The sequence below is a fragment of the Lampetra planeri genome, chromosome 42, assembly GCF_965212315.1.
Source record: "Lampetra planeri chromosome 42, kcLamPlan1.2.h2, whole genome shotgun sequence".
Taxonomy (NCBI): Eukaryota; Metazoa; Chordata; class Hyperoartia; order Petromyzontiformes; family Petromyzontidae; genus Lampetra; species Lampetra planeri.
In genome coordinates, this window is record NC_136148.1 from 5,623,145 (window position 1) to 5,646,938 (window position 23,794).

General features: G+C 52.1%; 1 protein-coding gene across 2 annotated transcripts in view; it reads left to right on the forward strand.

The window, feature by feature from the left end:
* LOC144732335 (lysophosphatidylcholine acyltransferase 1-like) overlaps nucleotides 1–23,794 on the forward strand; it is a 58,474-nt gene that overhangs the window by 15,246 nt on the left and 19,434 nt on the right. The window contains exons 2-4 of one of the 2 annotated variants that reach the window (XM_078613814.1): nucleotides 6,489–6,703; nucleotides 22,287–22,399; nucleotides 23,673–23,733. In XM_078613814.1, coding sequence (XP_078469940.1) covers nucleotides 6,489–6,703; nucleotides 22,287–22,399; nucleotides 23,673–23,733 — 389 coding nt within the window. Of the gene's footprint in view, nucleotides 1–6,488; nucleotides 6,704–7,030; nucleotides 7,500–22,286; nucleotides 22,400–23,672; nucleotides 23,734–23,794 lie in introns of those variants that run through there. The other variant, XM_078613813.1, reaches the window with a different exon arrangement.

Consider the following 23,794-nt stretch of genomic DNA (forward strand, 5'->3'; position numbering starts at 1 on the left):
CTCCTGTATACCAGGCGAATTAGTTAACATCTCCTAGCCACCGTGATGATGATGAGAGAGAGAGAGAGAGACGCATACTCCAAATATACAGCAGCAGGCGTCAGGGTCGGGTTCGAACCCACGACCTCCTGTATACCAGGCCACCGTGATGATGATGAGAGAGAGAGAGAGAGACGCATACTCCAAATATACAGCAGCAGGCGTCAGGGTCGGGATCGAACCCACGACCTCCTGTATACCAGGCGAATTAGTTAACATCTCCTAGCCACCGTGATGATGATGAGAGAGAGGGAGAGAGACGCAAACTCCAAATATACAGCAGGCGTCAGGGTCGGGATCGAACCCACGACCTCCTGTATACCAGGCGAATTAGTTAACATCTCCTAGCCACCGTGATGATGATGAGAGAGAGAGAGGCAGACTCCAAATATACAGCAGCAAGCATCAGGGTCGGGTTCGAACCCACGACCTCCTGTATACCAGGCGAGGTAGTTAACATCTCCTAGCCACCGTGATGATGATGAGAGAGAGAGAGAGACGCATACTCCAAATATACAGCAGCAGGCGTCAGGGTCGGGATCGAACCCACGACCTCCTGTATACCAGGCGAATTAGTTAACATCTCCTAGCCACCGTGATGATGATGAGAGAGAGAGAGACGCATACTCCAAATATACAGCAGCAGGCGTCAGGGTCGGGATCGAACCCACGACCTCCTGTATACCAGGCGAATTAGTTAACATCTCCTAGCCACCGTGATGATGATGAGAGAGAGAGAGAGACGCATACTCCAAATATACAGCAGCAGGCGTCAGTGTCTGGATCGAACCCACGACCTCCTGTATACCAGGCGAGGTAGTTAACATCTCCTAGCCACCGTGATGATGATGATGAGAGAGAGAGAGAGACGCAAACTCCAAATATACAGCAGCAGGCGTCAGGGTCGGGATCGAACCCACGACCTCCTGTGTACCAGGCGAGGTAGTTAACATCTCCTAGCCACCGTGATGATGATGAGAGAGAGAGAGAGACGCATACTCCAAATATACAGCAGCAGGCGTCAGGGTCGGGATCGAACCCACGACCTCCTGTGTATCAGGCGAGGTAGTTAACATCTCCTAGCCACCGTGATGATGATGAGAGAGAGAGAGAGACGCATACTCCAAATATACAGCAGCAGGCGTCAGGCTCGGGATCGAACCCACGACCTCCTGCATACCAGGCGAGGTAGTTAACATCTCCTAGCCACCGTGGCACAATTCCCGATCCACGAATACGAGGGAGACACCGCGTCGACGCACTCCGCTGCTGCCGACGCGGTTGTCTGCCTTGACCACCTGACTGTGAGACCGTTTGTCGTAGCTCTGCATCTAGCAAAAGCCGAACAAAAGCAGAAGAGTCGGTCGGTCGCGACTCGGCGGGAGAGACGGTGGCGGCGGCGTGAGAACTGTTGGCAGAGGAGTAGAGAACTGACGCGACGAGGTGGTGGTACGGGGGCTGGGGTGGGGGGCAGCGCAACGTTGGTAGCTCAAACGCACAGGAAGAGGCATCATCCATACAGTGTTTCCCCTCTCTCCCCACCGCCTCCACCGTTTAGGATTATACAAACACATGCAGCGGGCGGGGGGCGGGGGTGTACTGCCCGGTGCGAAACGCATGCACACACACATTCAGAGCTCGTGTTGCAATCGGAGGATAGCCCCGAGCTGTTGGCATTTGAGTCGTGCGAGCGTGCGTGTGTGTGTGTGCGTGCGTGTGTGTGCGTGCATGTGTGCGTGCGTGCGTGTGCGTGCGTGTTTGTACGTGCGTGTTTGTTTGTGTGCGTACGTGTGTGTGTGTGCGGCGTGTGTGCGTGCGTGTATGGCGCGTGTGTGCGTGCGTGCGTGTGCGTGCGCGTGTGTGTGCGCGCGTGTGTGCGTGCGTGCGTGTGTGCGTGCATGCGTGTGTGCGTGCGTGCGTGTCTTGGGAACGGTGGCGCCGCAGTTGGCGCTGCCATTGGTAGCTCACAAAGCAATCGGAGGATAGCCCTGGGCTGTTGGCATTTGAGTCGTGGTGTCTGTTCTATGTGCGTGTGTGTACATTGCTTAGTGCAGTGGTGAGCGCACTGTTCCATAAACCAAGCAACTTAAATTACGTATCTATTTATATTACAGCTGAAGTGTTGTCATTACTTTTTTATCTCATCTGGACCGGTCCTGGGGCTGGTGCTTTGCGCAAACATCAGCAAACCAGGGGTGCGTGTGTGTGTATGTTGAGCCTCTTTTGCACCATACGTAGCGTCGTGAGCGGCCATACCGCACCCCATTGTGCACGCTTACCAGCCCTCATAGGTGCTACTCACTAACAGCACTTGCCCCGAGAGTCTATGTGGGCTACACGGGGGATCTTTGTCCATGGTGTGCATGTGAGGATTTCCCTTCCTTCCTTCCTTGGAGTGGCACATGCAAATATTCTCCCGTGACACACAGGGTTTTAAGCAAACAAAGCATCTGTACTGGGTATTGACCCTTCAAGGCTTCACCCAAGTTTACCTTTCCTTACACGTGTTCAATTACACTGCCACTCTGGCTTTTACTGCTACGAAGCTCATGGTCCACCCTAAATTGCATCCCCCCTGCACAAACCACGGCAGATGCGGATACCTGAAGCACAAATGGAAAATGAAAAACTCTCCCAGTAGTAGTGTGCGACTGTGATCGTCCAGAACAGAGACCGTACGACGTCCAGCGACGCAGTGCCGCCCTATCCACTAATACGGTGGAGACATCGCGACGATGATACGCGGTTATCTGGCTTGCCCACCCGAATGTGCCGTTGTAGTCGTTGCTCTGCATCTATATCAGCCGTACGTCGACAAGAAGAAGAAGACCTCCACAGCGGTTTCATGCTTCACCCACTGGGCTCGCAATACAGAGGTCGCCAGTTTTGCGTGATGGTGCAGGTTTCTCAAATCCCCCCCCCCCATCTCCCGTCGTCTTTCTCCACCCAGCAGCATGCACGTGTTGACCACGCGTTGTGGGGTAAAGTGTGGGTAGCTCCCACCGCCTTCAAAAACATCAGGCAAGTGTTGAAAGAGTAGACCAAATGCCCTCAGAGGGATTCGCTGTAGCTTCCATTTTTTTCCCTCCGGCGTTAACGTAAGCGAGCGATTGCGGGGCCGTGCACCTGTGTACCCTTTAAATTATCTCAATTAAATCGCCGTCTTCCCTGGCGGATGTCGATGAAACATTGCCGGCAGTCATTCAAATCCGTGTTGGGAATGTGACTTTGTGGCGGTGACGATAATAGTTTGAATATGGCCATGGTTTAAATTTCGATTTAAAGCTTTCGTGACTGCAGGGATTCATCTTCTTGGTTCTTTCGGTAAAGTCACGTAGAATGGAAATAATAAAATAATCAAAATAAAGCATAATAAAATAATTCTCACGACGTTTCGGCCACAACGCAAGCAGCCGTCCTCAGAGTCATTCAGACTCTGTCTTCTCGACAGACCTGCTCTCCACCTGAGGACGGCTGCTTGCGTTGTGGCCGAAACGTCGTGAGAATTATTTTATTATGTTTTATTTTTTATTATTTTATTATTTCCATTCTACGTGACTTTACCGAAATAACCAAGAAGATGGCCATGGTTTTCCCAAGAATGCTTCACCGGTTCCCAAGACCGTGTGCGCTCCACCCCCCGCCATCAGATGTGCCCAATCTCATCAGATCTTGTAAGCTCAGCAGGTTTGGGCCTGGTCAGCGCTTACATGGGTGACCGCCATGCATTACTTTCTGTCGGCTGCGAAACTGTGTTGTGTTGCAGCGGAACGCTGTGCGGCAATCAATTTTGTTTTACTGCTCCCTGCGCTAACCAAGTATGTATACTCTTTGGTTCTTTCGGTAAAGTCACATAGGTGAAAATGAAAATAATAATAAAATAAGAATAAAATAACGTAATAAAATAATAAAAATAAAAATGAAAATAACTAAATTAAATCGCGACGTTTCGGAAGCAACACAATTTGCCGGAGCAAATTATTTCTTGCTGTGGCTGTCCCACCTGATGACGGAGGCTTGTGTTGCTTCCGAAACGTCGTGATTTAATTTAGTTGTTTTCATTTAGATAAAATGTTATTTTTATTTATTTATTCTTATTATTATTTATTTTCACCTACGTGACTTTACCGAAAGAACCAAAGAGTATGGATCCTTGCAGTCACGAAAACTTCAAATCTACAATTGACCAAGTATGGGCAAGCAATCGAGATGACCCAGCCAGCCCGGCATGGGGGGAGCCATTCGGTCCGGCAGTGGATTGGCATGTGGGCTATTAAGCATTGGATTGAACATTCGAATTGTGACAATTCATTGAATCTCAAGAGTGGGTGGTGGGGGCACATGGGGGGCTAAGGGTCTGTGGAGCGGACGGGTAAATAATGACACCGCTAATCCTCGGGTGGATTACGTTTTTTTTTATTTTGTCTCCTAGGTTCATGCAAGGTACCCCGGAAGCCCGGCTGTGTAATTGTTCTTCGAGGTCGGGTGCGTGTGATTTAACGAGAGTGTGTGTTTTAATGAAAGCTGACTTATTAAGTGCTCTGAGCCTCCGTAGGGCCGGGCAGAGCCACGGAGCTCTCTTACTTTATTGACCCCCGTGCACTAAGAGGCCCTGCTTGTATAATATTAATGCGGCATCGATTGATGTTGCCCGGGCGTGCCGTTTTATTTTTTTAAAGCACGCGTTCCGATGTGACGTCGGGGGTTAGCGCACCGCTGTTGCTCCGATCCCGGCGACCCCGGGTTCGACTCCCGCTCATGGTCAACACAGTTGACGTATTATCTGAACCGGTCCTGGGCTTCCCCTAGGTCGACTCGGCCTCTAATGAGTACCTGGTGCGGTGTGTCAACATGGTTGTTGACCACCACCCCCTCGTGTCATGTGCCGGCCTTCATAGGCGCTGCTCGCTAATAGCATTTACTTCAACAGCCTGTTAAGGCTACAAGGGGGATCTTTGTCTTTTGTGTGTTGTCGAAAGGCAGGGGAACTACATCGGGCAGATGAACGACGCTCACAACAATGAGTGGAGCGTCGGGTGGATTAACGGTATAATTGACACAGTGGGTGCACAGATGGAGCATCTGTCAGTCATCTCAGTTAGTCAACTCATGGCACCTGGGTCTGTTCCGTGACCTCCTGCCAGCGGGCCTTTGACATTTCACGTGGCCTCAAAGTGCACCTAGCTTGGCACAGACACTGTAGTGGCATCACCGCCACTTAGTGGTGAACGGCGGTGGTTGTTGTTGTCGTGTGTTGTCGGCCGCCCCAGTTAAACCTAAACAATTTGTATTTTACCAGCTAAGGCCTCACTGAGCTATGTAGCTATTTTTCAGAAGCGACCTGGCCACAAATGATAGCTCATCGAAGTGGCTTGTCACGTGGAAATGTATAGCAGCAGCCAAGTAATTTAAACGAGTGATGATTCTAAAAGCAGAGGGAAAAACCAGAAGACCCGGAGCAAAATCCACGCGACCACGAGGAGAGACATGCAAACTCCAAATATATGGGCGTCAGGGTCAGGATCGAACCCACGACCTCCTGCATACCACGCAAGGGAGCTAACATCTCGCCACTGTGGCACCCCAGTTACACACCTACCGTGCCTGCCACAGTAGGTGCTCACTCATAGCATGGCTCAGTGGTAGGGGATGCTTGTGTGTTTGTGCGCATGTGTATTCATGTGCTTGTGTTTGTCTATCTGTGGGGGAGCGGTGGTGTAGTGGTTAGTGCGCTACGCTACGAACCCGCTGACCAGAGTTCGATTCCTGGTCACAGCCAATATTGGTGACGAATATCTGAATTGGTCTGACGCCTTCTCTAGATCATTCTCGTCCTTGAATGAGTACCTGGTGCAGTTCGTATACATCAGTCCTGGGGAAACAACGGCGGCCGGCCATGGTGCTGGTCACATCACCCCCTCATGTGCTGTGCCGGCATTCATAGGTGCTCGCGAATAGCACTTGACCGAAAAGCCTGTCAACACTTATAGGGGTGGGCTTTTGTCTCTGTGCTGATACCCGTAGCCTGTAACACCAGTATCGGTACAACCCGTGTCTCTCTACCCCAGTATCTCCGTAGAAGAAAGACGGTCAACGGATCGTGCGCTTTTGTGGCCGTCTGGAACGCTCTTCCTTCTAGTATTTGGAAGCCACTGGAGCAATGCACTTTTAAATCTAGATTGAAAACTAATTTCTTTAGAACTGCTTTTTGTGTTTAATTAGGTAGGCTACGTACGGTACGAAAGAAGTTCAACATGTCTCAATACGCATTGTAACGCCTGTATCGGCTCGACTCGTTTGTCTCTCTACCCGAGAATCTCCGTAGCCTGTAACACCTGCATCGGTAACAGAATCGTGAGCTTTATCTTGGTAGAAACCCAACGAGCGACGAAGCTCTTGTTCGCTCGACGCTCTCTGAGTCCCCCTCTCCGTGTGGCCGTTGTCAACAGGCTGCTCGACATCCCGCTCATCAGCATCATGCGGGGCCTGTGGTTCGTGGGCGGCTTCCACTGGGTCAAGGTGAAGGGCCGCCCGGCATCCACGGAGGAGGCCCCCATCGTTGCCGTGGCGCCGCACTCATCATACTTCGACGCCATCCCCGTCACCATGGGGATGTCCTCCATCGTGGCCAAGAGCGAGAGCCAGGAGGTCCCCATCTGGGGCAGTGAGTCTCCTCTTCCTCCTCCTCCTCTTCATCCTCCTCTTCCACCTGCTCCTCATCCTCCTCTCCCCATGTGACCTGTAAGACCGTGCCAGTGTCACGCTCCTATAGGGGCGACTCACAGTCTTAACAGGGACCTGTAACACCGCTTAGCCGAATTTGGTCCCATAACAAAAACAACTGTGAGTTTTAACAGCAAGCGAGTATTATTTTACTCGTATTATTACCATTGTTGTGCTTGTTTACCCAGGAAAGGCTCTCCGAGTCCCATGAATCTTTTTCCAGAAGGCTCTGCCAAGTTTTCTTAGTTGGGGGGTGGGGGGGCAGGGGTGATGGTTGCTATGTTTCATTCCAGTTAAGGTGTAATTCTTTCGAATTTTGCTAAATATGGACTGTGACCCCGGCACAATGGCCTGTTCTAGCGAGTGACATTGCGGGGACATTTAATGTGCCGCTGTGAAGCGATCGGCACGTACTAACAGGGCCCCCCAACACAAGGTTGCCCTCCAGGGTCTCTGTAAATCGTCCAGGGTGCTTAAGGGGAGAACAACTCGGCCCTAAAATCCTCGCCGGGTCGTTATAGAGGCATCCCCTTATGGTCTAATATGGCCGTCACAAGAGCCTTTACCAGCTTATAACCCTAAACCACATCTTCACAAACCACGGCAGCAGATGCCCGTACTAGATGCGCGAGTGGAAAATGTAAATCTCTCTCCGGCAGCGTGCGGAGATTGCGGTCACCGCACAGGACTCGGCCACGGAACTTCGGGGCTTATGGGCGGTCGCCGTTTTCACGACGGTACAACGCTTCCTGGAAACCCCGCGTCGTCGTAAATGGGATTGTCGTGAAGCCGGAACGCCCGTTGTCCCGTAGGCGGTAGAGGCGGTGTTATTTTTTTCCTTTTATCAGCCGAATTTTAACGGGGTTTAAGCGGTGAAAATCATCCACAAAACCACTTGAGAAGAACAAAAGCTCCATGCCAAAGTCACGTCAGAAACCAGACAGACTCTGTTCACATGCGTTCGAAGTCGTGTCGGAAGATGCGCCCTAAATCAAGTTTCTGTAGAATCGATTCACGGTGCCGTTATTATATAAACATCGTAAATGTGGATAGTCGTCGTAAATCGAACAGCCGTAAATCGTAACGACTCCCATTTTCCAATTCACAAATAAGGAGGAGGAGGCATCATCCCAGCAGTGATGATTCACCACTCCGCTGCTAATCCTGACGCAATCGTCCGGCACAACCACCTCGATGTAGAATCATGAAGACGGCGCCATACCATCTCGCGGTTACCCTCTTTGGAAGACTCCTTTACGTAACCATCGCTCCGTCCATTGGATGCTCGGAGATATGGCCCCGTGCCACCGCGGCCGGTAGAGGCTGTGAGCACGAGCCGTGGCGTCGTGGTTAATCGATCGAGTGCGTCGGCGGTGGTGGCGGCGTTGCGTGTGCGGGGCACAGCGCCATGTGTGTTTGTCCACGTGTTTGTCCATGTGTGTTTGTCCACGTGTGTTTGTCCGCGTGTGTTTGTCCGCGTGTGTTTGTCCGCGTGTGTTTGTCCACGTGTGCTTGTCCACGTGTGCTTGTCCACGTGTGCTTGTCCACGTGTGTTTGTCCACGTGTGCTTGTCCACGTGTGCTTGTCCACGTGTGCTTGTCCACGCGTGTTTGTCCACGTGTGTTTGTCCACGTGTGTGCGTGGTACTGGGGAGCCGTAGTGCAACGGGGCTAGCACACTGCGACGAACCAAGCCACCGAACTTGAATTCCCGCTCATGGCCGCCAACACCGGTGACGATGATATGAACCGGTCCTGGGCCTCCCCTAGGTGGACTCAGCCTCAAGTGAGTACCTGGTACAGTGTATAAACATCAGCAGTGGGGGGAGAGACAAAGGTGGCCGGGTGCAGTGCTGTTTGCCACGCCGCCACCTCCCTCGTATGCCGTGTCGACCTCACAGGTACGCGCTAACAGCGCTTGCCCCGACAGGCTGTTATTGGAGGCGATACGGACGATCGTCTTGGTGGGGCGCAGCGCCATGGCACGTCACAAGGATGGGACGCGTCCAGAACACATTCCAGCATTTTCGTAAAGACGCACGACGATGGGAAGCACATGGGATGGGTAGAAAATAGCATCAGGCTCCACTCGGCAGAATGCCATCAAAGTCACGATGATGATGATGATAATTACAATAATGGCCTTTGTCTTTATCTGGATTGAAAACGAATTTGTTCAGAAGTGCTTATTTGTGTTTAGTTTGTTGTCTTTACACCGCACCTCCGTTTAGCACGGTTGGCTACGTGCGGTGTGAAAGATGTTCAACATACATCTATATCTATAAAAAAGGGACATTTTTGAATGTGTGTCTGTTCGAAATGTTTAGCATACTTGCCAACATGCAACAAACTTGAAAGTTGCCATGTGGGCAGTTTCCAAACTGTACACAATGCAAAAAGTATAAAAATAGACTTTTGTATTTTGGGGGGGGGGGGGGGCCCAATAATGGATATATTTTGCACGGCAAGTGAGCGGTGACGTCACATCTGTCACGCAAGTCTCGGGCGAAGCCGGGTAGTAAAGCTAGTGGTACATATATCCCGAAGAGCCTCACTGACTACCAGGACTCGTGTTGGCGACAGGGTGGCACGAGTGGTAACGCTCGCTCCTCGCAGGAAGAACGGCCTGGGTTCGATTCTCAACACTGGCGGCTTTCTCTGTCTAGTTTCTGTGTACTTCTCCCTGTGGGCGCAAGTGCTGTTAGTGAGCTTCTATGAAGGCCGGCATGGCACGCGATGGGGGTGGGTGACCAGCACCATGCCCAGCCGCCTTTGTCTCCCCAGTAACGATATTGCCTTGGTACTAATTTGAGGCTGAGTCGACCTAGGGGAGGCACGGGACCGGTTCAGATAATCGTCACTGGTGTTGGCCGTGAGCGGGAATCTGAGTCTGGTCGCCGGGTTCGTAGCGCAGCGCGCAACCACTGCACCACCACTCCCCACAATATATACACACACACACAGACTACGACTCGCTACTCAACTCCACACTTTCGACAATTCACATCCCGATCCACGACGTCAAAACAGCGCTGGCAAAAAGCATTCGCCTTCATTGGAGCTCCTCGGCACGTCGGGGCATTTTCACTTTCATATCTACGTACGTTGAACCTCTTTCGCCAACGTACGTGCCAACCGGGGGTGCGGAAAGGACGACCAAGTAAACACGCGAAAAAATTCACGCAGATCTCCTGCGACCTCGGATGCCAAGCAGAGCTCCGAGTCGAGAGTGTGTTTGAATGTTTCAGTGGCCACTCAAGTCTGCTTCATTTCCCACGTGTAGGTGTGGAGGCTTTCCGGAAGTTAGATGCGTTTCGATAGCAGAGGTTCGCGGTTTGAATTCGGCAGGCTGCCCTGGTTATTACTGCACGTTCGAGGAGGTTGACCTCCCCCCTTGGGGTCAAGCTCCCGAGTGTGTACATCTCTGGGCTTGGTGCTGTGCAACTGCCAGGGTGGCCAATGTTGCCAGATTGGGCCAGATTGTAATCTGCCCCCTCCCCCCCGCCCGCCGCTGCCAACTGTTCGATTGCAACAGAAAAACAAAAACTCAACGTCGCACTTTCTTCCAGGCCTCGATGCTCGCATTTGTGCGCGCGATGATTCGGTCAGTCGGCCGGCCAGCCACTCTGTTTCCGTCGAGGAGAAGTCGGGATAGAAAGTACGATCTTGATTTGAAGCTTTCGTGACTGCAGGAATCTCCATACTCTTTGGTTCTTTCGGTAAAGTCACGTGGGTAGAAAGTTAATCTTCTTGGTTCTTTCGGTAAAGTCACGTAGAAGGGAAATAATAAAATAATAAAAATTTTACATAATAAAATACAATTCTCACGACGTTTCGGCCACAACGCAAGCGGCCGTCCTCAGGTGAAGAACAGGTCTTTCGGAAAGACAGCTTCTACGTAACTTTACCGAAAGAACCAAGAAGATGAATCCGTGCGTTCACGAAAGCTTTAAATCGAAAAAAGGTAGAAAGTTAATAGATCACGACGTTTCGGTCGCAACACAAGCAGCCGTCGTCAGGTGAGACGAACAGCGGGAGAACTGCTGAAGCAGGACAAAGATCTGCTCCTACGTCAGCTGTTCCTCTGCTGTGTTTGTTTTACAATTTTTTTTTTACAATTTGAGCGAATTTCATTTATTGAGTAGCTTCGTCGTCGTCAATCATGATCAATCCACTGCTGGATGAAGGCCATTGCTTGCGTTTTTTTCTAATCCACCGGGTACCTGCGCCCGAGACGATTTAATTGCTCCGCGTGCGTGGTGGGGATCCTCTCAGATGGGTTTCGCCCTCCCCCCCTCCCATCCTTTGTCTGACATTCCTTGACGAGTCTCGCCCATCGGCCAACTCGCCCTCTCTCTTAACGGCACGGGTCCTGGCCAAGCCCGCCTGCTTTTCTCAACTCTCAACGTGACGTCTCTGATTTGTGTCCGTTCTCAAATCCACGTGTTCCTCTTCCCACCCCCCCCCCCCGTCTCTCAATGTAAATCCAAGGAATGCAACCCTCCACGCGTCTGGGTGGCACGGGTGGCGCTGTGGTTTCCCTTCCATTTACAATCGACATCACTACGCACGCGTTCAGAGTGCTTGGCCACTATAAATTTCCACGTGATCATAAGCCACTTTGTTGAGCTATCGTTTGTGATCGGCAGGCCGCTTCCGAAAAGAGCTGTGTAGTTCAGTGGGCCTTACCTGGTAAGATAACAATGGTATAGTGTAATACTTGTGCATCACACCAAGAAAGTTCTGGGTTCGATTCCTCACTCGGGTTCCTTTGTGTGTGGTCTGTATGCCCCCCCCCCCCGCCCATAGCTATAAACACACGCACACAATCATTGGAACCTCATTTTCCGGTAAAAAAATATGATAATTGGTTTTTTACCCTTCTATCTGGCAACAAAACTGACACCTTTTTTACAAGGAGTCATGTTTGCATAGACCACAATGTCTGCAGTCATAATGCAAACAAAAAACATAACTCTGATAATGTATGCACAGTCCTTGAAGTTGATTGGTCCACACCCGAGACAGCTTTCCTTAGAGCCTAGTCTCACATGGGTTGGACCAGATAACGCCAAAAGGCGCACAACTCAAAGACAATGCACAACTCAAAGACAATTGCACCATCATAGAAAAAGGTGCCAGTTTTGTTGCCAGATAAAAGGGTAAAAAAACAATTATCATATTTTTTTACTGGCAAATGAGGTACCAATGGTGTAAATGCTTACCCCGAGCTCTCATACTCTGATGGTGCATTGTCTTTGAGTTGTGCGCCTTTTGGCGTCATCTGGTCCAACCCATGTGAGACTAGGCTCTAAGGAAAGCTGTCTCGGGTGTGGACCAATCAACTTCAAGGACGGTGCATACATTATCAGAGTTATGTTTTTTGTTTGCATTATGACTGCAGGCATTGTGGTCTATGCAAACATGACTCCTTGTAAAAAAAAAGGTGTCAGTTTTGTTGCCAGATAGAAGGGTAAAAAAACAATTATCACACGCCGCACAATGTCCATTGGTGATGGCCAAACATCCCCGTGTAGCAGCAGGACGCTCCTGAAAAAAATTCTTCGGACTCAGGCTTTCACGGGTAAATAATTAATGATATGAGTAGCACATTTTCCAAACGAGAAATGTTTATCTTTAATAGGCACGATAGGCTTTGTGTGCCGTGATTAATGGATTGTTTTACAATATCCTTCCTGGTTACATCGCCCTCTCTCAGGTCATTGCTGGATGAAGCCCCCCCAAGTCGTGTCAGTCACGCGGGTAGTTTGACCATACTTCACCACCTTGGTCATTGGGGGTTGGTTAACAGGGGTGAGGCCCAGGACCGGTTCAGATATCACTTTCCAACGGGTTGATAGCATAGTGCGCTAACCGCTGCGCCACCGCTCCTTATACTCGTGGTATAACATTTGTGACTACGTGAAATGTGTCATCATTATTTATCCGTTATCAATCCACTGCTGAATGAAGGCCTACCCAATCCACCACCTCCTCTCACGGTGCTTCGATCCAACAATCCGCAGGGCACCTGCTTATCCAGGAGCTGATTTCATCGCTCCATCTCCTCGATGATGACGTGATTTCTCCGGCGCGCATTCCTTTTCTTGGCTGCCGCTCTGTTTTTTTTTTATTCTTGGCCACCGTCCGTCCATCGCCTTATCTCCCGACGTGTCCGGAAAAGAAAAAGAAGTCGCTCGTGGCTTGCTTCGAGTTAAAAACTCAATCGCCTGCGTTCAAAATTATACGCAGTTCAACGACATCGCAAGAGATGCGCGTGCGTATATAAGTATCGGTCATCAAACCTAACTTTTATTCAAATCCATGGCACTTTTTGCGATTAAATAATTCAAACAAATTGATATAAAACCCAGCTGAAAGCGTGGTGGGTTGTGACGTAAAACTTCACCGCCCGGCTTTCAAACCGTCCAATCGGTGGGCAGTTAAAGGCACAAGCCTCCAATGGCTCACTCACACCACTGCTGCCTGAAGTGGCCTTTGTCTACTCTTCTCTGGTGACCGGACGTGATGGAAGATCTGGACGCACCCACACTTGACCCCAATGCACGCGACCTGCCGACTGACCGACTAACCGTGGTGCTCCCCTTTATACCGACTGGGTGGACACAGGCGGTTGGTGGTGGATTATTTATGAAACTTGCCGAATTCTTTGAACTGCCCTGCCGGAAGATTGAATCGAGCCGGCGAACTCTGGATCGCAAGCCCGGCGTGCGTAACCCGTCGCACCGCTGGCAGCGATCCAATGCGCTAGCCATTAATCACACCACGACAGCTCCATTGAATCACAGTATCGAGTGGAGTGTTCCATATTCCACATATGGCAGGTGGTTTATGTTATCTGACCCCCCACCGTGGGGCCAGTATGATAGTGGTACATTCCTGCGTTAACAAAAGCCATGGGCTTGGAACATTTCTATTTTAAATCCAGAGCAGTTCATAGCTTCGTGTGTGCGTGTACCCGTAATGTGATCGTGCCATGTCAAGTGAATGGTTATTAGAGTTAAGCGCAGCGTTAATTTATTTAGCTTGTTCGTGTCCAGCGTGACGGACGTTGTCTCTCAACTAATTAGTTATCGCCGCCACTTATCCGCAGTGTAAATTCTGTTGCCAACAATGGCTCTTAGTTGGAGGTTGTGGATTCGTGTGTAGTTACGAGTGTCAGGCTACACTCTTCTGTTAGCTAATTTGTAACGTTTAAGAATCGCACCCAGGCTGTGCGACTTTCGCGATATTAAAAGTGAACTCCCAGTTGCTGCCATGGCTGTCTTTCTATCTCGCCTTGTCTCTCCCCCTCTCTTGCGTTGCCTCGTCTGTCTCTGTATCCGGGCTTCCTCGCTCTCACCCGACTCTGTCCCCCTCTCTCACTCGTGTCTCCCTGTTTGTTTCTCTCTCTCCCAGTCTCTCTCTTTCTCTGTCTTACCAGACGTCTTGTGTAAGACGAGGTTGTTGCCCACACTTTACCCTCACCGCACGAGACCTGGTTGAACCCATTCACGCTGCTGTGCGGACCGAGGGCGGTTGGGAGAGATTTTAAGGAACTCGCACCATCGTTGTTGTTTCGATCGCCACGCCGGGAGATGGAGTCGAGCCGTCGACCTCTGGTGCGCAAGTCTAGAGTGCCGCACCGTTTACACTGTAAAGCAGCACCTTAACACGTAGGCTTTCGCGACCAATATTATTCATAATATAGGTTTTTGGGTCAGATCGCGTTATTTATAAATGTGTCGTAACCCTCCACCACCCGACACGGCCAAACAGTAAAAAATGTGTCACGTTTTCAAAGGACAAAATAATTCACTTCTTTAGCCCACCGGTGTGCTGAAGAGAGGATCAACAGCATTTTAAATTTGAGTTGTACGACGTTTCGCTGATAATTACAATCAGCTTCATCGGGCAAGAATGGTGAAGCTCTCCTGTTGCTTCCGGTCTTAACAGGAGAGCTTCACCATTCTTGCCGGATGAAGCTGATTGTATCAGCGAAACGTCGTACTACTCAAATTTAAAATGCTGTTGATCCTCTCTTCAGCACACCGGTGGGCTAAAGAAGTCAATTAATTTGTCCTTTGAAAACGTGACACATGTTTTACTGTTTGGCCGTGTTGGGTGGTGGAGGGTTACGACACATTTATAAATAACGCGATCTGACCCAAACACCTATATTTTGAAAGCAGCACCTCTCCACCCACCGCTGTGGAAGCAACACAACTCATTCGGGCTGCACGACGCCAGCAGCAGGCTATTGCAGAAACAAAAAGCTACGACTCCGTTTTGTAATACAGGAAACTGCCGTATTTTTTTACGGCTAAACGCAGGCCCGTTTGGATTCCAATCGGTTGAGTTATTCCTACTTAATTATGAACTGAAACTTGAGAGAGTGGAACATTCACGTGACCTGGTGACTCGGAGGTCGGGGCCCTGAGCCTGACACTGCCGAGCGGCATGGGTTGGAATCCAGGCTGCGATGAAACTCGGTTCCTCAAGTTCTAGATTTGAAGCTTTTGTGACTGCAAGGATTCATACTCTTTGGTTTTTTCGGTAAAGTCACGTAGGTAAAAAAATAAATTAAAGAAAACAACTAAATTGAATCACGACGTTTCGGAGGCAACACAAGCTTCTGTCTTAACGCTAAAGAGTATAGATTCTCTAGTGCCGATGGTCCTCGGCCCAGTCACTCACGACGGCACTTAATTTGCCAACACTCCAGCTCTTGCGAGTTCAAAGTTATCGGTTTGACTGTCACGTGATGAACATCACGCTCAGTGGCAGGGCGAGTGGGAAAGTGCCGCTCGCTGCCGTGCGGTGAACCGGCAGCTCTCTTGAAGAAGGGATCTCGGAGGTGGCTCTGCCACATCCACTTCCACGAGGCTGTTCTCCAACGCGATGTAACGGGTCGTCGCGCTGTCGTGCGAGACATCCGCACGGATCATTCGTATCGTGACGTGACGCCGAGAGCAGCAATGGGGATAGAGTCGGGGAAAGAAATTACAAAGAGGAGCAGAACAATTCGCCACCTCCAGCAAATCGATTCGGGGCTCAGGATTCGATTCACAAATCACTCCCTCGTTCTTTCACACGGCAGTGAACGGTAGCGCCTCCTGTGTCGTGGGGGGCGGTGGGGGCACAGAGCGACGTTAATCTGTTCTAAATCGGACAAACTATGATTCTTACATGATTCTATGCATGTACCGTGGGCTTCAGAATCGATACAAGTCGTTAAATAGCGGCATGTAAAAACACGCGTCGCGTGCAACCTCTCACGCGTGCGATCCGGAGCCTGCTTTGTCAGGTAAAGGTGCAGCCCTGCAACTGCTTGCTCCCACGACTGCTGACATGAGCGCCTCCTCCGCTAGTGGCAGCTCTCGAAAAACCGCATCTAGAGGGCACTTGGCCTACTTGTCCGCGCCAGCTGGATGTCCTGGCAGAGGTGGGAGTTCCCAACTCTCTACCCCCACCGCGTGAGATCGACTGACCGTGGTGGAACCCAATTATACTGCCGAGTGGACGGAGGCTCTCGGGGGGGGGATTTAAGATAAACTATTTTAAAACTTTTTGTTTTACCAGGCAAGGCCCCAATGAGCTACATATATATGTTTTTTTAACAAGCGACTTGGCCACAAATGAAAGCTCAATGAAGTGGCTTATCACGTGGACGTTTATAGCAGCCAAATACCCTTGAGTCTAAACACATGTTTCTAAACGTGGAAGGAAAAAAAAAGAGAAGACCCGGAGAAAGATCCACGCCACCACGGGGAGGGAAAGAGAGAGCGCACACACAAACTCCAAATATACCGCAGGCGTCAGGCTCGGGATAGAACCCACGACCTCCTGTATACCAGGCGGGGTAGTTAAGATCTCTCCTAGCCACCGTAATGATGAGAGAGAGACACCGCAAACTCTAAATATACAGCAGGCGTCAGGCTCGGGATAGAACCCACGACCACCTGTATACCAGGCGGGGTAGTTAACATCTCTCCTAGCCACCGTAATGATGAGAGAGAGACACCGCAAACTCTAAATATACCGCAGGCGTCAGGCTCGGGATAGAACCCACGACCTCCTGTATACCAGGCGGGGTAGTTAAGATCTCTCCTAGCCACCGTAATGATGAGAGAGAGACACCGCAAACTCCAAATATACAGCAGGCGTCAGGCTCAGGATGGAACCCACGACCTCCTGTATACCAGGCGGGGTAGTTAAGATCTCTCCTAGCCACCGTAATGATGAGAGAGAGACACCGCAAACTCTAAATATACAGCAGGCGTCAGGCTCGGGATGGAACCCAGGACCACCTGTATACCAGGCGGGGTAGTTAACATCTCTCCTAGCCACCGTGCTTCAATGCTTCAAATGCCCCTGCGGGAGATAGAACCGAACTGGTGACTGCGAGACTGCCAGTCTCCTGTGATAAACATTACACTCCGGCACTTTCCGCCTTCATATAAATATTTATATGTAAATATTTCTATATTTTTTAGCCGCAACGTTCTCAGTGGTTATCGCGTTGGCTTCCGGCATCCATTATTTAGCCATTCCTCCTGCAAGCTTCCTTCCTCAACGTTTAAACGGCTGTGGTCTCCGATGGTTTAGGGAACTGATTGTCAGTGCCTGCTGTTAGAGACGCGGGGAGCCCCGTTTAGCCCCCCCCTCTCCTCCTGCCATTCTTGGTTCAAGGCCAGAGCTTTCGTCAAGTTAGATGCAATCTCAGAGGCTGGTAACCAATGACTGCACTCAATAACACCGTAATAATACTTTTTGAAAAATGACGTGTGTGTGAGTGTGAGTTAGTGTGTGAGTGAGTTAGTGTGTGAGGTGTGAGTGTGTGTGAGTGTGAGTCAGTGTGAGTCAGTGTGAGTTAGTGTGAGTTAGTGTGTGTGTGTGAATGAGAGTTAGTGTGAGTTAATTCATGTGTGTGTGAATGAGTGAGAGTGAATTAGTGTGTGTGTGTGTGAATGAGTGGGGGAGCGGTAGTGTAGCGGTTAGCGTGCTGCACTATGCACCCGGTGACCCGGGTTCGATTCCCGCTCACGGCCAACACCAGTGACGATTATCTGAACCGGTCTTGGGCCACCCCTAGTTCAACTCAGCCTCAAATGAGTACCTGGTGCGGTGTGTAAACATCGCTACTGGGGAGACAAAGGCGGTCGGGCGTGGTGCTGGCCACCACCCCCTCGTGTACCGTTCCGGCCTTCATAGGTGCTCGCTAACAGCACTTGACCCTACAGTCTGTTAAGGCTATATGGGGGATCTTTGTCTTTGTGAGTGAGAGTGAGTGAGAGTGAGTGAGTGTGCGTTAGTGTGCATTGATAATCCAGCATGTTCCGGACTCAGGCGGGCTTAGTGTGGCACGGTGTTGAAACTCGTCGTGCATCGCAGCGAGAAGGGCATGGGTTCGATTCCTGACTCGGGCATTTTCATGCGTGGAGTTTGTATGTTCTCCCTCGCTACCTAATGGGTTTCTCCAAAATTGGTATAAAAAAAAAGAAAATCTCGGTTCAGAAAAAATCAACCTTAATTAATAATTATTTTTAAAAACATAACTGGGACTGTACGTGGCAACATTGCCCCCTACTGGCAGAAACGCGATGCCAGCCATTGTGCAGGATGCTCCATCTCAAGGGACGAACGGAGGTTTCAATAGACACGTGGCGGTACAGCAAGTGGGTTGCGGAACCCCTTCTGGTGCAGACCTTGGAGCAGAGGTCGCAACCGGGTACCCGATACCCGGCCGGGTACGGGTACCCGTTTGCGACCCTGGTGCGGCCGGGTACGGATACGGGTACGGGTAGGCCGTGAGTCATTGGTGAGTAACCGTCTGTCACTCATTTCGGGTAGGGTATGGGTACGGATAGGTAACGGGAACCCGTACCCGGCCCATTTGCGACCCTGGTGCGGCCGGGTACGGTTCCGAGTAGGGGTACGGTTCCGAGTAGGGGTACGGGTAAGGAATCAAAACCCGTTTGCGACCTCTGCCCTGGAGTGTTCGGTGCACTCCACGGTGATGCTCCAGCGAGTCGGACTCGTAGGGGAGTGGCGGATAACTGGTCTGGACGGAGCAGCAGGGCAGGGATTGGCTCTCGGCTTGTGAAAACCTCTAACACAACAACAACAACAACAACCGTGTGTTACTGTAAATGTGTTGGTGTGTGTGTAGTGTGTGCGTTACCGTACAGACGTGCACATTTAAAAGTCGTCGGAGTATGCGATGCACTGAACTATAAAACGGCTTTCTGCTGAATGATTCTTACCCACGTTGGCAAGTGTCCTGCAAACAGTCTCTCACACCACCCCTCCCCTCCATCCCCCACCACCCCTCCCCTTCATCCCCCACCACCCCTCCCCTTCATCCCCCACCACCCCTCCCCTCCATCCCCCACCACCCCTCCCCCATCATCCCCCACCACCCCTCCCCTCCATCCCCCACCACCCCTCCCCCATCATCCCCCACCACCCCTCCCCTCCATCCCCCACCACCCCTCCCCCATCATCCCCCACCACCCCTCCCCTCCATCCCCCACCACCCCTCCCCTTCACCCCCCACCACCCCTCCCCTTCATCCCCCACCACCCCTCCCCTTCATCCCACCCCTCCCCTTCATCCCCCACCACCCCTCCCCTTCAACCCCCTTCCACCCCTCCCCTTCATCCCCCACCACCCCTCCCCTTCATCCCCCACCACCCCTCCCCTTCATCCCCCACCACCCCTCCCCTCCATCCCCCACCACCCCTCCCCTTCATCCCACCCCTCCCCTCCATCCCCCACCACCCCTCCCCATCATCCCCCACCACCCCTCCCCTCCATCCCCCACCACCCCTCCCCCATCATCCCCCACCACCCCTCCCCTCCATCCCCCACCACCCCTCCCCCATCATCCCCCACCACCCCTCCCCTCCATCCCCCACCACCCCTCCCCTTCACCCCCCACTACCCCTCCCCTCCATCCCCCACCACCCCTCCCCATCATCCCCCCACCACCCCTCCCCTCCATCCCCCACCACCCCTCCCCCATCATCCCCCACCACCCCTCCCCTCCATCCCCCACCACCCCTCCCCCATCATCCCCCACCACCCCTCCCCTCCATCCCCCACCACCCCTCCCCCATCATCCCCCACCACCCCTCCCCTCCATCCCCCACCACCCCTCCCCATCATCCCCCACCACCCCTCCCCTCCATCCCCCACCACCCCTCCCCATCATCCCCCACCACCCCTCCCCTCCATCCCCCACCACCCCTCCCCATCATCCCCCACCACCCCTCCCCTCCATCCCCCACCACCCCTCCCCTTCATCCCCCACCACCCCTCCCCTCCATCCCCCACCACCCCTCCCCATCATCCCCCACCACCCCTCCCCTCCATCCCCCACCACCCCTCCCCTTCATCCCCCACTACCCCTCCCCTCCATCCCCCACCACCCCTCCCCATCATCCCCCCACCACCCCTCCCCTCCATCCCCCACCACCCCTCCCCCATCATCCCCCACCACCCCTCCCCTCCATCCCCCACCACCCCTCCCCCATCATCCCCCACCACCCCTCCCCTCCATCCCCCCACCACCCCTCCCCCATCATCCCCCACCACCCCTCCCCTCCATCCCCCACCACCCCTCCCCATCATCCCCCACCACCCCTCCCCTCCATCCCCCACCACCCCTCCCCATCATCCCCCACCACCCCTCCCCTTCATCCCCCACCACCCCTCCCCTTCATCCCCCACCACCCCTCCCCTTCATCCCCCACCACCCCTCCCCTCCATCCCCCACCACCACCCCTCCCCTCCATCCCCCCCCACCCCTCCCCAATGAGGTCGTGAGGGCTATGTGACGACACTTGGCCACGCTGGTCAGCGCGGCTTGCTGACGGCTGCCTTGAGCAGCCCGGCTGTGTCTGTGCGAGACGGACGCCCTGTGATGGGACGTCACTCGACGCTGCCAAATTCCGTTCCGCGTCCGTAAGGAGCTTTGGGGGGATGGAAGATGTGAAGTATTCCCAGCCAGGTGCCAAAATTGCCACAACAACAACAACAACAACTTTAATTTAACACGAAGCCTTGCGATATTGTGATTCAGGATCGATTTTTCTGTCACATCGCCTCAGAAAAATGCGTGTTGTACACAATTCCGGCGACTGCCTGATGGTGCCCGTTTGGTTGTAACTGGCAGCGAGATGTTGCGAGACTGCTCACCAACATTACCAGCGGGGTGCTGAAGCGGCAATAAATTTGGCACGTTTGTGTCACGTGACAACTTGATTGATTTCCCGTGTCGGGCGGAGGAGGGTTTACAACGTATTTTACTCTAACGATCTGACCCAACGGACAATAATGAATGAGCGACTTAAACGTGTGATGTTGGTCGTGGTCAGAAATCGAACTCTGCTCGTTTGGTTCACAGCGCTGCAGCGTGCAGGAGATGTTGTCCGTTGCCTCGATTGTGGTCTGTCATTCTTCCTTCTCTGCTCGCGTACTCACTCGGCGATCTTCTTGTATCACCCTCGTGTATGTGTGTAAGTCGAACTTCTTTCGCACCGTACGTAAGCCCAACCGTACTAATCGGAGGTGCGGAGAAAGGACAGCGTATTAAACACAAAAAGCAGGTTTAAATCAACGAGATGATGATTTATAAGTGCTTCCTAATATCGGATGAGCGTTCCAGACGACCGCAGAAACACAACTGAAAGCGCCACGCGGATGCGGTGGCCGTCGTTGTTCGATGGCTCGCCAAAAGCCGCCGCTGCCGCTGCGAGGATGACCGGAGTTCACGAGACGATCTACGCTCATTGACGAGATCCGCAAGTTTGGTTGTGGCAAGCACTTCGTGTGTAATGAGTGCGAACTTGTAACGCATTCCCTCCGCAACCGGAAGCCAATACAGCTCTGCGAGCACTGGACGGCAGAGGTCGTAACCGGGTACCCGATACCCGTACCCTACCCGATACCCGGCTACCCGTACCCGGCCGGGTACGGGTAGCCGTTTGCGACCCTGGTGCGGCCGAGTACTGGTAAGGAATCAAAATCCGTTTGCGACCTCTGCTGGATGGATATCAGCCTGTGTTCTCTACTCGCACGTGTGCCCTTGTGTGTGCCCTCGTGTGTACCCTCGTGTGTATCCGCGCGTGTGCCCTCGTGTGTACCCTTGTGTGTACCTTCGTGTGTATCCGCGCGTGTGTATCTGCGTGTGTACCCTTGTGTGTACCCTTGTGTGTGTATCCGCGTGTGTACCCTTGTGTGTACCCTTGTGTGTACCCTCATGTGTACCCTTGTGTGTACCCTTGTGTGTGTATCCGCGTGTGTACCCTTGTGTGTACCCTTGTGTGTACCCTCGTGTGTAACCTCGTGTGTACCCTTGTGTGTACCCTTGTGTGTACCCTTGTGTGTACCCTCGTGTGTACCCTTGTGTGTGTACCCTTGTGTGTACCCTCATGTGTACCCTTGTGTGTGTATCCGCGTGTGTACCCTTGTGTGTACCCTCGTGTGTACCCTCGTGTGTATCCGCGCGTGTGCCCACAGCGCTCATCAAGTACGTGCAGCCCGTGTTCGTGTCCCGCGACGACCCCAACTCTCGGCGGAACACCGTGGAGGAGATCAAGAGACGAGCGGCCACCAAGGGGAAGTGGCCTCCGGTGAGTCGAGTTCAAGCCCCCCCCCCCACCACCCCCCACCACGACCTCCAAAAGCTAAAAGAAAAGGAAGAAAAACGACGCACGCACGTGGATTCTGTAACGCTTTCCCGCGTGCGTTTGTCCTCGTTCAAGTGTTGAATCGGCAGCGCGGACGCCGATGGAGGAATCAAATGAGGTACGAATCTCCGGTAGCGATGGGTCAGCGAGTTACGACAACAAACAAACAATGCAAACAAAAAAGTGCATAGATTCCTGCCAGGAAAGCCATACCCGTGCACGCCCCCACGACTGTGTTTGCGCCGCCTTCACCGTGTTCTTCTCATCGGACGCAGCCGTTACACCCGATGGCATAAGCCGCTGTTAAACATACGCTCGAAAGTAGTGTACCGCTGCCAACTCGGCCTTGTGTGGTCCCGGAAAAATGTCAGCGGAATTGCCTACGCGTGTTTAAAAAAAAAAAGAATGTCCGTTTGACCCAGGTCATTAAATAATGTTTGGAAGCCGATAAGCGCTTTGGAATTTTTTTTGGCCTTTTTACGCGACAGCGCAAAGCCCTCCTCCTCCTTACCCCTCCCCTCACCCCTCATCATCCTCTGATGGACAACACAGGGGGAGCTTAGTGGTTACCGGCCTTCCCACCTGCAGCGGCGTGAGCAGGCAATAACCCTGCGGCCTTAAATAGGAAGCGTGCAATGGGCGACGTTTCAGGCAACGACCCTCCTTCACAGCACGCACACACAGAGAGAGGCCAGAGATGTAGAATCAGAACATTTATTGTGCTAAGAAGCTTTCTTTCAAGGGAGTCTCAACCAGCAGACGACATCAAAGCAATCCACGATTACAGATTGAAAAATAAAAATCCCACCAAACTTGACAATAGCAATTACGTTGCAAAAAATGACACGCTTAAACTTTGAGTGACGTTAACGGAGTCGGTTTAAGCGAGGACAGACATGGCAGAACGAAGTTGCCGAGAGAAGGTAAACTTAGTTGGGAATCCATGAAATACATTCAATCCAAATTGTTTGCAGAATCTGGGAACTATTAAAGAGACTATCCAGACGCGCATCGCAGAGTTTTAGGATCGTCTAATTGTAAAAAAAAAAACAGGTCAGGACAAAGAAAGAGCAGATCTTGCGCACAATAACCCTGTAAGAGAGCGGATCGCCCCTGTGCATTTCGGTGCAGAGTAAAGCTGTGCGGATTAAAATAAATAAATGGGAAATAAATAACCCTTGTTGTTCGAAACTTGTTCTGTCCCCTCTCGCCGCAGATCATGATCTTCCCAGAGGGAACGTGCACCAACAGGACCTGCCTGATCAAGTTCAAACCAGGTGAGGGGTGGCGACGATTCACGCGCTTGCCACGAGTCGAACGGCAGCTGAACATCGTGTG